General features: G+C 40.7%; 1 protein-coding gene across 1 annotated transcript in view; it reads right to left on the reverse strand.

Moving 5' to 3' along the window:
* Positions 1-1,095: 1,095 nt before the first annotated feature.
* The window catches only part of ZFPM2 (zinc finger protein, FOG family member 2), a 421,708-nt gene continuing 408,756 nt past the window's right edge, over positions 1,096-14,047 (reverse strand). The window contains exons 6-8 of the mRNA XM_066578089.1: positions 12,382-12,588; positions 11,385-11,609; positions 1,096-5,135 (exon numbers count right to left, since the gene is read on the reverse strand). Of these exons, the coding sequence (XP_066434186.1) occupies positions 2,650-5,135; positions 11,385-11,609; positions 12,382-12,588 (2,918 nt within the window). The 3' untranslated portion in view covers positions 1,096-2,649. The remainder of the gene's footprint in view (positions 5,136-11,384; positions 11,610-12,381; positions 12,589-14,047) is intronic.

Here is a 14,047-nt window from a genome sequence, read left to right on the forward strand (position 1 = left end):
TGTTGTTCAATGTTATAGTCACTGAAGCGCACACAATCACCTGTTCACAGTAGACAATAATTTCTCAACTAGTGACTATTGTTTAGGTGAGCTGAAATGAAGCGACTAGTGACTAGTTGATAAATTTTCGCCCGTCACCCAGTCACTTATATTCGATCTTTGGAGTGACTAATCGGACTACATTTATCCCACGTAAAGTCACCCTAAGGCTAGCCACACATATTAGACTGGCCAAACCAGCTGATTTTAGTGGGTCATTTGCAATGTGTATGGTGGCATCCCAAAAGTTCCCTTATGGCAAATGTTGGGAAAGATAAGGATGGGCAGTTGTATTTAAATTGCCTGTTCCTTATTCTCTTGGGGAGATAAGCTGCTGTAGCAGCAACTTTCTTTCCTCTTTTTATTCAGAGCACAATGGGCATGTGTATGGGGGTGTTGGTCAAGATAGCTATTAGCTGAAGAAGTATTGGGCCAACGGCTATCTAATGTGTATGGGTAACACTGAAAAAACAGGAGTAAGGGCACTACCAGCAATGAAAAAAGTCAAAACTTGTGTCTTTGTCAAGAAATACCCAAGTTGTTTGTCAAATTATATTACAATATGAAAACTCTTACCTGAAATTACATCACCTCCTTCATCGCTGGCAATGCCCTAATTTTTGGTCTCTCAAGTATCACAATGTATGCAGTGTCCACAATACAGTGCAAAAGCCAGCTTACTGATACAAATTGCTTCACAGTATTGTGCCTAGATTTGCACACCTCATATCGTGAGGTGTAGAGATGAGCGAGCATACTCGATAAGGCAAACTACTCGAGCGGGTGGTGCCTTATTCGAGTACCTGCCCGCTCGTCTCTAAAGATTCGGCTGCCGGCAGGAGGCGGGGAGCGGCAGGGAAGAGCGGGGAGGAACAGAGGGGAGATCTCTCTCCCTCTCCCCCCCCCCCCTTTCCCCCTGCTCACAGCCGCAACTCACCTGTCACCCGCGCTGGCAGCTGAATCTTTAGAGACGAGCGGGCAGGTACTCGAATAAGGCACTACTCGCTCGAGTAGTTAGCCTTATCGAGTATGCTCGCTCATCTCTAGTGAGGTGCTACACATTTTTCATCCTAATGTTGTATATACAAATGTCATGTGAGCTTTTTTTCCATACCAGATAAGTTATGCTTGGGGATAGTTTGTTGGCCTTCTTAATTGGCACTAAGCTTTCATAGGGCACCATGCAGGTGCTTAATGTCAAGGGAATTCTTGATGTGGCAAATGCCTCAACCGATCAATGATAACCTTTTGGAGCCTTTTGGATATTGTATCTGTAGACAGGTTTGATATGTCCTGTGAGTTTTTTTCTAAGAAAGGGGTAATTGATCTTTTTACTGAGTATGTTAAATATATTTTACTTGTTTAAGTTAGCTGTTTCTTTCAATTTTGCACTCCAATTGCTGGGGGGAATTGGCGTGACAATGCAGAGGAATGGCCTATCAATTGATTAGCAAGTGCTGGGCTGGTAAAGCTCTGCAAAGAGCAGAAGTCTTTGTTAGTGATGCAGCAGAAACTTGGTTGGGCAAAAGGTAGAGGTATATACCTATGGGAAGCTAAGTGAGCAGGCACCATACCGAATATGGCTGTACTGGGAGGTGTGATGAAATTGGGCACAGACCAAGATTGAAGTAATCTGTGATTATAGAAATTGCGCCCTGAATAATCTGCTATTGCAACCCAACGCTGGAAGACCCAAAAAGCTGAGGGTGATATTGGTGTTTATTGTTCCGAAGCTTGTGTTAATAAACTTATGACTGAAGAAGAAAAAGAACCATATGGTCCTTCTAAAACAAACTGCCTACTTGCTGGAGGATATCAGGTAAGTTCTGTGGCCACACCAGATCCTTCGCGCTGTTGGTCCAGAGGAAAGTGGAGGAGCCAACAAATGCTGTGGTCTCCCCTGTGGTTAGTCCATGAAAGACCCTGCCTGAGGTACTCCCTGCCTATGGCACCTTTTTCAAGACCATTACTTCATAATATAGACATCACATTATTAAATCCGCACCATTTTGTATTCATTTTACGGTATGTCAGTTATACTTCAGCAGAGACATCTACTCATTTGCAAAAGCGTAGAAGAAAAAAAAAGTAGGTATACACAAGTGCTTCTGAAGCTATTCCTAATATGTCCTTTTTCTGTAATGTTGTGTCTATATTATTTAAAATCTACTATACAGGTGCAAACCATATGTGCTACACAATAACTATACAATAACATTACAAATGACTTTAATATAAAGTTCTTTAAATAAAAAATAAGATAACCACAGCTACAGTTGGGTCCAACAGTGACTGCTGTGCCGGTTAAGTACTCATTTCCCAAGTAGATGGCAGGGGCACAGGAGTCCGTGCTGGGCACAACTGTATGAACACTGCTGGTAAAATAAATAATAGGAAAAATGGCACCAATAATACACTTTTACGCATAACTGTCATGGAATTACACCTCAAATCTTCAAGTCATTTTTAATGAATGGTTGTCCTGATTGTCCAGGTATCAGTAAAGCAGCATTGTTTTTTTCCAACTGTTCTCTAACTGCAAGAAACAAATAGACGTCATCATGTTTTTTTTTTGTTTTTTTTTTTACCAAAATCGACGCACGCAATCGTTCATTTGACATGCTCAGCGGCATGTGATGAGCAGTAAAACTTTTTGTGAGTAATAAAGTTTGAAAGATTGTTAAACTGGATATCACACAGGCGACAATATTTCCCACCGGCTGCAGCTGTACCAGAACCATTTAGGCTTTTCGTTAGGCTCGACACCTGATCCTCAGCAGCTGGGGTTGACGGAGAAACATTTTCATTGGCTGTCAAAGGTTTGTCAGAAGCCCATGAGGGGGATTTGCATCCGTCTTCTTGTGGAGGATTCTGGGAAATATTTTCTTGCTGGGAATTGACAACAGGCCGGTCCTCCTGCTTAAGTCCACCATTAACTATTACCATACCCCTGTTTTTTGGCAATAGCGGGAGTGACTCTTTCTTCAGCAAAGAACATCCATTTGAAGGTATCTGGCTTTTGGGAGACTCGCTTCCTACATTTGTGCTTTGATCTAAATCCGCATTGTGTATTACAAGAGACCCAGAAATATAATCACTTGGCTTGATGCCATAATACGGAGAAAGCTGATCTGCTCCTCTTGCTTTTTTTATTGCTCCTGGGTAAAGGCATTGTGGAAAAAATGCATTTTTGTTTTCTTCTTTCGTTGCGATAAGCTGGGCTGCCTCACTAAAGACTTTAAGACCTTGAAGAGTCGCTAAGTGTGAAGAGAATAAGTTCCCATTAGGTGAGGACTGTTTTGTGGTTCTGTTCTTTTCGCACTTTATGGTGCTCTTTTCGAAGTTGGCATCGGGGCTGTTCCTCTCGTTTTCTGCATTGGTAAACACTTTGCTCTCTAGATTCGCTAGGTCATTGCGTTGGCTTGCTGTCACAGGACAGAAGTTTTGTTTATGAGTAAGGTAGTTTTCGACTTTATTAAACCCTATTTTACATACTGTGCATTCATGATAGTCCAGAAGCCTTTTTGGAGATGTGGATGTCCTATCGGATTGTGTTAAACATTTTTTACTGAGGTCTATAGGAGCATCCATCTCCAGGGAGGAAATGGTTGAGTGCGAAGGCTCACATTTCACCACTGGAACACATTTACTAATTGAAAGTGATGTTTCCAAATGCTTTGGAACAACTCCTGGAAAGATATCGCACCTGGGGTGATAACAGTCCCCGAGGCCCTCAGCTGACTCTTGAGCAGATGTACATGGGTTGCCAAGATTTGCTACTTGAAGAAAATGCTGTTGAACTAGCTGTTGCCTGTGGTCAGGTTCAGGCAGACACATCTCATACATCTTTCTCCTCTTCCTTTGGCGCATAGTTCTCTGCATGGCAGGCACTTTGTTAGCTGCGGATCTTTTTAATGGTGGGTCATGACGTGTTGCACAGTAGTACTGTTTATGAACCATGAAGGTCTCGTGTCTACTAAACGTGATGTTGCAAGCTTCACAGGTGGTTTTGTTTGGGTCAGTGCTTTCCGTCTCCAGTTGAGGTGGAGTGGTATTTTTTATTTCATTGGGTTTTCCATTGATTTTCTCATCATTGCTAATAGCATTTGTTATTTTTTTAACATCTGCCTGAAAGTCTTTGTTGTCCCTTGGCTTAATATTTGACCCTAACAAATCTAAAACATTGCCTGAGTTAATGCAGGATGTAGGAAGGAGCTGGTTATCAGGTTCAGTAGAAGGAAGAGAAGGGTTTAGGAGGTTTACAGCATTTTGGGCATTGGTCGGGCTTACAGCTTCTTGCATCTTCTCAGTAACACTAGGGAAGTCCGCCTTGGTTATATGCTGCCACCGGCTGCTGCAGTAGTGTTTCTTATGTACCAAATAATTGTCCAAATTATTGAATGTTATGTTGCACTCAAAACAAGTAGCCCCTTTTGGCATTAAGGGGCTGTAAATTACTGGGGGGTAACTATTGCTGCCATGTCGTAACCTCCTATGTACCAGTTCAGACATCTTTGCAAGGATTTCTGAGGCTTGAGGAACAACTGTGATATCGTGTGGAAAAGCAAACTGGGAAAGAAAAGGTCCCATTGGGAATGAGGGTCCAATGGTGGGTTGGACTGGAGATGAAGCAAGCCTGGGGCTCGATGGCTCAGATTTAATTTTAGTGTATGAAAAAACATTTTTGTTTGTTGCCTCTGGCCTCTGATTGGCGAGGAAAAGATTGGGTTTCTTTTCACTCTTTTCCAGTTCACTGTCTGAGCTTGCATCTTTATTCTGCACAGTCTTTTGGCTCCGTAGAAGTTCATTTTTATTCAGCAGTTCTGGCGTCTGTTGTGCATTTGCTTCGCTGGCACTGGGAGAATGTTCAGTGTCAGCTTCCCGTTGTAGTTTACTTCCAGGGACATGAAGCTCCTGGTGTTGTAGGAGTTCCCTCTGAGTTTGAAAGCCAAAATGGCACTGATTGCATCTAAAGGCAGCTTGAGTAAGATGAGAGAACAGGTGTTTGTGGAAGTTAATCACAGATTCTGCAGTGTAGTTACAAACTGTACATTTCAGACTGGCCCCGGGGGAAAGGAAATCTTCAACTTTAACACCTGCAAAAGATGGAAAAATGTAAATACATAAATAAATCTTGCTGATCTATCATCACACAACAGAAATATTGTTTTGGAAGTCATTGCATGTCCCTGCGGCTTTCTGTTGTTCTGTTCCTAATGAATGCAAAAGCGTATATCTAATATTGAAGAGGGTTTGTGTCATCCAAGCAAAGTGACTTATTTATGGTTCGATGTGATAGAGAAGCATAGGATCTGACTTAGCCTAGATATACTGTATATCATATCCATACTATATAATGTGTACAGTAATGTCTACCTTCTATACAGACCAATATAATATAGCAAATCTTAACTATACACTCATGAGAAAAACTAAGTACGCTCTCTTTTATTTCTATAGTTTTACGTATCAGAACATAGTAAAAAATATGTGCTCCTTAGAAGGTCTAAAATTAGGTGATTACAACCTCAGATTAACAACAACACATGAACAAATACAAAATATCATTATTTATTTAACAAAAATTAGGCTAAAATGCAGAAGCAGTGTGTGAAAATGTAAGTACACCGTTATTGCTTCCATGGGGAATAAGATAAGTAGCAACTAGATGCTGCTAATCAAGTCTACTTTATTAATTGATCATCAGCAAGTGTTACCACCTCTATAAAAGTAGACATTTTGGCAGTTTGCTGGTCTGGAGCATTCAGGAATGTGTTAACACAATGCCAAGGAGGAAAGACATTGGCAAAGATCTTAGAGGAGCAATTGTTGCTGCCCTTCAATTTTTGAAGAGTTAATGGCCATTTCCAAGCAATTTGAAGTCCATCATTCTACAGTGAGAAAGATTATTCACAAGTGGAAAACATTCAAAGCAGCTGATAATCTTCATAGGAGTGGATGTCCCAGCAAATTCACGCCAAGATCAGACGGCTCAGAGAAATTAATTCATAGGGTATACGTAATTTTTGACCTTTTGCTTCTACATTTTGGCCTAGGTTTTGTTAAATAAATAATGACACTGTAAATTGCGATGTGTTGTTGTTCATCTGAGGTTGCATTTACCTAATTTAAGGACCTTCTAAAGACCAGATTTTTTAAATTATGTATTAATACATGAAACCATAGAACAATGGTAGAACAAAGATATTTATTTCCAAAATGTTCTGTTGTCCAGATATTAATTTCTCTTCACTGATCTTGGTTACAGCTTTTTGCTAGGGATGCTGGCTGGCCGGGATCTCAGGACCACATTCGTTAAGGTGTTGTCCAATCAGTGCAACGAAGGTTGTCCATGCAGACCATAGGTGGCTCTTTTTTGGTATTGCTACCGTGTAATGTTACAGGAGACATAAAGCTGTAAAGTAAAGGTCTCTCTGGCCACAGGTTTCCCCAGAACATCTATGTGAAAGTGCATGTTTATGATAAGGAAATTCTTTTAAAGGGGCCTAACTATCTGATCAGTGAGGCCGTGACTGCTGGAACTCCCAATAATCACAAGAATGGAAGACCTGAAGGTTCTTGAAGGAATTAAGTGGTGGTTGAGCATATACAGCACTAGTCCATTTATTTCAATGAGACTACTGGAAATAGCCACATTCAAGTGCTTGGCTATCTCAAGCAGCCCAACTGAAATGACTTGTGCATCAGCTTGCATACTGCGCTGCTTCTTCATTCATACATGAGGACACAAGGCCCCCATTCCTTTGATCGCTAGGAGTACCAGTGGTTGGACCCATGCAATCACATTGTTTTTTCTAATCCAGTTGTCACAGCATCACCCAGGTGATGTCACGGTGTCATCCCCAGCCCACGTGATCCACATGCTGGCACATACTTAGTGTCATTCCAGCATTCGAAGCTGACAGGAGCACTGCTCTCCTGGTGTGTGGATGGATTGGTTGGCTTAAAAACATGTTTCCCAGCCAACCAATCAGTGCCTGTCTGTACACATTTATTCCAGCTCCTCCTGGAGGCGGCCAGTAATACTTCTAGTCTGAAGGTATTTCTGGTCTAGTTGGCGGCTCCTGCCTTGTTCCACTGTTAAATTGTTAAAGTCTATTTGGTATAAAGAGAATTTAGGGATGTTGTAACATGTATCTCTTGACTTATTGCTTATTCTGCACTGGTCTTACAACTGGTATATTGCATGCTTGTTTAATATATATACAGTAAATAATGTTATTTACTGTAGCAAACATTATCCCTGTTGTCCAACTAGTGAGAGTAAGGGTCACCCCAAATTTCTGATGTGGGGTCGCCCTTATCAGGGCAAGTGCTCTGCTTTTAGTTAGTCTCATTACATTAGTAGGTAGATCCAGCAAGAATCTGAACAATTATAGTTTAGTGTAAAAGTATGCACTGACTGAACGATGGAAGATAATTTGTTTATGTATCATTCGTCATTCAGTTTATATATGCATTAAAACTTTAGGACCATCTGCCCGTGTAAACAAGCGGCCTTTCATCTATGACTGTTTACTGTAAATGATCAATTGTTTACTGTGAATAAAGTTGGGTGGGCCAGAACAATCCCCAGCCCGCTCCACCACCATTCACTGAGCATTCATCACTTCTGTAAAAGCACAGGAGTAATTATTGCTGGGATGACTGTCGGGCACTCGTGAATCGTTCCGTGTAAAAGGGCCCTTAGGGTCACATTTCCAGTGCCCCCCCCTTCCTTTCCCTTTTTGGCTTTGTTATAAATATTTTGTGCTTTTAGTAGAGTATTGTGTGTATATCCATCCCTTTAGGACAACAAATTATAACCTATCTGGACTAGCTGTTTTGCGTCCAGCTCGAATGTAACACCTGTAGATTGGGGATACCTTTTAATCTCGGCACAATCCTTTTAAGGAGTCGAATTTCATATGCAACTAAAGTGTTCTGTTTTCATGTTATATTGTAAACTATACATTTTGTCTAGATGTACATACATGCAATGATTAATAATTCCCATTTCAGAAAAAAGTACACAATAGTAAGAAAATATAAATGATCAACTTTGGCTCAGATCTAAAAGAACAACCAAACTTTCAGCTTGGCTTAAAAGGTAATTTCTAAATATTCATTGTCTATCTGTGTTTTGTCAAAGTCTGAAAATCAGGATGTGTTCAGTTTTACTATCTCAATTTAACTTTAACTTAATTTCCCATCTGGAACTAAAGCTCCGGAATAAAACTTCTGTAATATCAATAAGCATCAAAATATCATTACCGGTATTTGGCTTTTACAGAAATCAATAGTGATAAAAAACATGCCCAATCTAGAACAAGATTTCTAAAGTTGTATAAACCTCTTACATGACATATATTTTACCTGCTTATCTTAATTGGGTTGCACGCTATATGCTGTTGTAATTAGTAGAGATTACCCTGCCACATTACTGAGGAAGACTGGACATAGTAAAATGGTGGAGAATAGACTCTTGAATGAGTGCAGATCATGGGCTCTGTAGGGAGGATAAAGTTGCCAGTTGTCCACTTTTGACAATTACTGTTTGCTACAAGAATTCCCAGAAAATAAATTTATGGCAGGGTGTTCCACTAAAGGAGCCTCCAAAAATCAGCTGCAACCTGTTAGCTCCCCTGCAGTGTTACCAGAGGAGGAACACAGCATTTTGTGCTACCACGTGTAATGTATGGCTGGGTCTGGATCTAGAGGACTTGATATAGCTTTCAATAAAGTGAATTGCAGAGAGTTGCAGTACCATTCAGGTCCACCAGACAGTGGGGGCGAAGAGAGGGGAGTACAAAAAAAAAAGATAGAGTCAATGAAGTAACGGCTGCAGAGTCATGTAGCTATCCTCGTTGACTTTATCTAGCGATAGGTCTTCTTTAATGTAACTACCTATGAGCAACTATTGTCTGTTGCTGATTATGAATAGATGTGACTAATAATACCTATATACATAATCATGTAACCTACATGCTTTTTAACTTTTATCTAGATGTAACCTACATGTTTGACAGTTTTTGCTTACCAATGTACATACTAATGAAAACTACCTCCGCAGTAGGACATAGCTATCAAACTTTATATGCCATTTTTCTGGCGTACAAAAGTCACAATTTTGGTATACAGGCCGAAGTTTTTGGGGGGTCTATGCCAGGTCTCACCACTGTTGTTCAAAAAGTAGACAGGCCCTAGAGTTATGGGAACTGACCATGCACAAACCATCACAGAAACTGACATACATTATAGTAGAAGCCTATGCCAGCCCCTAGCTGGCATAGATTTCAGTCTGGAGTACAGAGGTGCCACCAGACATGACCAACATATTAGAAGGCTTGCACTGTTGACAGCTGACAGTTTACTTAGATCTGTGTGAAATGCTGATCTAGGTATTATGCCACAGAATTTTTTATACTTACTTGTTATCTAAATCTACATTTTTTTGAAACCCTGATGATGTGAATAAATATAAATAGCAAAATTCATCTTGAGGCCTCCGTCACACTAACAGTTTTTCGGGATCATGTGCTATCCCTATAATTACAAGGATAGCACACGGCTATATTATTTCATGGTTCATGTAAAAAAAATACATGGTGTCCTATTCAAGTCCGTTACATGGATGAGAAATAGGAGATGCCAATGTATTGAATGCCTGTGTAGAATGGACAGCACACAGACTTGTATCTGTGTACTATCTGATCTGACTTGCGCCTGAGTCTCTCGGTGCAACTCACATTTATGGCTAGTGTGTGCCTAGCTTTACAAGCAGAAGTTTTTAGTACATGGTCATGGCGCCATCAAAATCACAAATTTCTCTCTTTGGCAATTTAAGCTACAGATAAAAAAGGATCAAACCATTACTGATTGCAGGAAACCCATGATGATTCCAGCTGATGTAAGTTACTGATTAGTGTTGCTCGTCGTGAACAGCTGGGCTATAAAATTGGGCCAATTTTTGCTAAATCGGATCATCTTGATCCGATGTTTAGCAAAAATTGCCAAAACATTGAGTCTGCTTTGAGCAGAAAGGACAGGTGTGTTGGATTAGTGTAGTGGCCCATAGTTAATGGGGCCCCTCCCTAATGTTAAGTGTTTTTCTCTTGCATTTGCATCGTCAGTGTCTTCTATGTGTGTGCATATGTGATGTGTATTGCACCTCTGTAGCACTGAATGGGTTAATGTCTGGGTTATGTCTGAGAAATGTATCTTGTTGTGTGTCACATGATTATGTTTTATATATATGTGTACGCACAGTGTAGTGCAAGGGTCTTCTTGCAAAAGTCAGTCTGTGAGTCAGTCTATGCAAGGGAGTTGTGGAGAGAACTTCTGTTGAGTAGGAAAAGCTGAGCCTCGTGTTGCAATGAGCACCAGGATGGAAGAGGCTGAGTGATTGCCTGATGTGTGCCCTGGACCCAATTCATCCAGGCCTCCTTGCTGTTAATATGGAGGACTGTGAGAGAGTGAGAGGAACAGCCTGGCAGCACTGAGTGCTACTTCTAAATGTGAGTGTTGACTAGTAGAGAGCTGGAGAGGGAAAGAAGGGTGGCCGGGAAGACTGTGGCTTCTTTTGCTATCCTGTGAATCCTCCCTGTCACATCACTACCCTGTGTTGGTACCTGTGTTACCTTGGTGGATGTAACGTTATGGACTGTTATAATGTACTTTATTCAAGTAAATGAGCTCTACCAACCGTTCCCGATTTTGCTCAGAAAGTTATCCCTGTGTGTGGACTGTTTCTTTCAACTACTGGATTCACCGCAGAGGACGGAACGGTGATGTCATGACTGACAAGGACTTTAAGGTTAACTGCGGATTGGGTTTTCCATGTGAAACTCCACCAGCAGTAACGTGGTCTGGTCCCGAGCTATCCCCAGGGGAGGAGATGGTAGAGCCCTGTGACAAGGCCTTATCTACCCCGCTATCTCCTCGGCTGTGGCCCTGCTCCTCGGACGCTGCACTTTGCCTTGCAGTGCTGAAGTTCTAGGTTTGAATCTGACCTTAATTTGGTTTGATTTGATTTGATTTGAACCTGCCACCACTGTAGGGCAGCAGTGCTGACCACTGGGTGGCCATTACCGCTACCACTGTTGTTCAAGGAGGCCAAGTTAGAGAACACGATTTTCACTCCTATTGATTTTAATGGAAGTCAGAATTCACAAATCAGGTCACTCACTCTTGACTCGATTATTTCAATAATTGCTCATTACTATTACTGATGGGTCTAAATGATATTTTTGAAAATGCTTTATTTTACCAAATAATAAACCACTTTAATGATTTTTTCCATAAACTGAATGTATTCAGTCCCTAAACCTGACTGAGACACTTACCAGTGTGAGAATTTAAGTGCATTTCCAAAGCTCTTGCAGTAGAAAAACTTTTTGTGCACTGAGGAAATGGACAGACGCAGGACATCTGTTGGGAACTGTCCTCATTGTCCTCAGGGAGCTGAGACGGTTCCCTCTGTCGACCGCTGCAATAATACATCAAGTGAGCTTGCAAATTGCGTTCACTTCTGTACCAAATACCACAGGATTTGCAGGGGAAGATGTCTTCTGCAAATGAAACAGAAAACCTTTTTGTAAAAATTGCAGTTTTTCTTGTTACCCTTCTCGTCCGCAATATATTACATATAGGGGGCTGCATTTAAAAGAATACAATGTGCATAGGATGATTTTTAATATATTGACTGTCGCTTTACCTCTTGTTACCATGTAACTCGTAGCAAAAATATCATTTATTTTGCCCCACTTTGCCTAATTTGGCATATTTTGTAAATTTGCAAAGACATATTACATGTGATTAGCTAATCCTAAATCTTTTCATACCCCATTTAAACGATCAACATTCACAGCAGGGAGGTTCCACAGCTGCTGTTGTGCCCGGAACGCTAAGGGTATCACCGATTATTTTTACTTGTGCTAGTAATTGCTTCCAAAAAGGACAAAACAAGCATCAATCACTATTACGTTCCGGGAACTTGTCTTGTGGTCACATTATATATCTTTGTAATTTGATTTTTCATCTAGAGTTTCGTGTTTAGCTTTTTATGTAGTCAATTATTTTACAAGCTGCACAGAGATACAAATATATAAAGTGCACACGTTGTTGTAAATGACAGATCTCATATTGTCGGGTTTCTTGGAGCTTTAACATTTGGTAATTAGAATAGTTTTGCTTTGTTCTAATTCTTAGAGGAAGTTGCGGTTACCATCTACTCCTTCTGATCAATATAGATACAGTTTATAGATCAATATGTCTTCTTGATAAAAAAAGTTTCAAAGAATTCAAAAACTTCAAAGCTCCAGTAGAGTATATGACACTTACTATTAACAATGGCTGTAGGCAAGATAGACGCCATTGCTGCTTGTTGCGGAAGCAATTGTATCGAGTCCAACAAGCGAGCTGGATACATTCCCTCTGTAAGAGTCATTTGAGTGGCAGTTTGTAGCCTTGAGTCAAAATCCACAACAAAGGCAATTAACTCCTCGCCCTCAGCAATAGACTTGGTAGTTGTACACCACAGTTGTCCTCCTGTAAGCACAAATGAAAGAGTTTACTGTTAAAAGCAAAATAAGTCTAAATGTCAAACAGGAATTAGAGGCAAAATTGCCGTAAATCTCAGGGTTGTACGGATTTCAAAATTACTACGTTAACCCAGGAGACCAATAACCAAAAGTGTAAACAGCTTTCTGAAAAGGTTCCCTACAATTCAACAGGGGTTATATAACTTACGGCACTCCGACAGGTAATACACTACATCTCCCTGATGCTTCGTCAGCCATGGATACAGGGAATTGTAATTTGACAACAGGTGAAGGGTTGGATATCTGACTTTGAAACACAGAATTAACTTGCCCATGCTTTCCTATTACTGAATGTGGTGTTTGTATTCGCTGCAAGCAAAGTTTAATGTTTATCTGCCCCATCACAGGGCAACTAAGTGTACAGCACTCCTGTTGCTGGTGATATAAAAAAATGTCCAAAATGTTAGATGGAGTGATTAAATTAGTGCTATAGAGGTGTGTAAGTGTTAGCAAACAAAGTAAGGTAATGCAAAATATAAAAGTGAACCATGGCTGGCCATAGCTATGTGCAAACCATATGGTCGCCCTGGTGCCGGCCATCAGCTTGCAGTGGGGGGGGGGGGGGGGCAGATGTAGGGTGGGGGAGATCTTCCCTCTTAGGTCTGCCTGGCCAGCTGGTCTTCTTTCTCTGTGTGACAGTGTCTTGTGGAGCTATAAGAATCATCCTCCTCCTAGTTCTGTTTCCTTCTCTATGATGTTGTGAGACATTGCTGTCAGCCCATTGGCGCCCCGTAACATAATCATTTAGTTCTGTATTTATGATATTAGCTTGGGTCTGGAGCAGTATTTATGTTAAGAGCTTGGCTCTGGTATTGTATCTATGTACTGAGGTTGTATTGTGCTGTGTTTATGTTATAAACTGGGTTTTAGTAATGTATTTATTTTATATGCTTGGTTCTTGGGCTGCATTAATGTACTGAGTTTGATTCTGGTACTGTATTTATGTTATGAGCTTGGTTCTGGTACTCTGTCCATGTACTGAAGTTGGTTTGTATTGTATTTATGTGATGGAGATAAATTGTGTCTAAAAATAACTGCAAGGGGCTGCTACACTGGCTTAATTCTTATAATAATGAGGGTTCTAGAAGCACCAATCATACATGAGATATGCTAAGGGTATAGCCTCATTGAAAAAGCAGCCCAGTGTTGGCAACAGCAGACCAAGTCTACATTTAAGTTAGACACAGATCATCAAGCATTATACTGATGAAGATGGTAATTCAATGATTTCCAAATATCTCAAATCAAGGATTGTGATTGTATCAAGGAAGCATCCTCTTTTTATAGAAGAAAGAAGGTTTCTGCAAGAACATAGAAGGGGGTTCTTTACTGTAAGAGCAGTAAGACTATGGAACGCTCTGCCTGAGGACGTGGTGATGGTGAACTCACTAAAAGAGTGCAAAGAG

The sequence above is a fragment of the Eleutherodactylus coqui genome, chromosome 9 (genome assembly GCF_035609145.1).
Source record: "Eleutherodactylus coqui strain aEleCoq1 chromosome 9, aEleCoq1.hap1, whole genome shotgun sequence".
Lineage (NCBI taxonomy): Eukaryota > Metazoa > Chordata > Amphibia > Anura > Eleutherodactylidae > Eleutherodactylus > Eleutherodactylus coqui.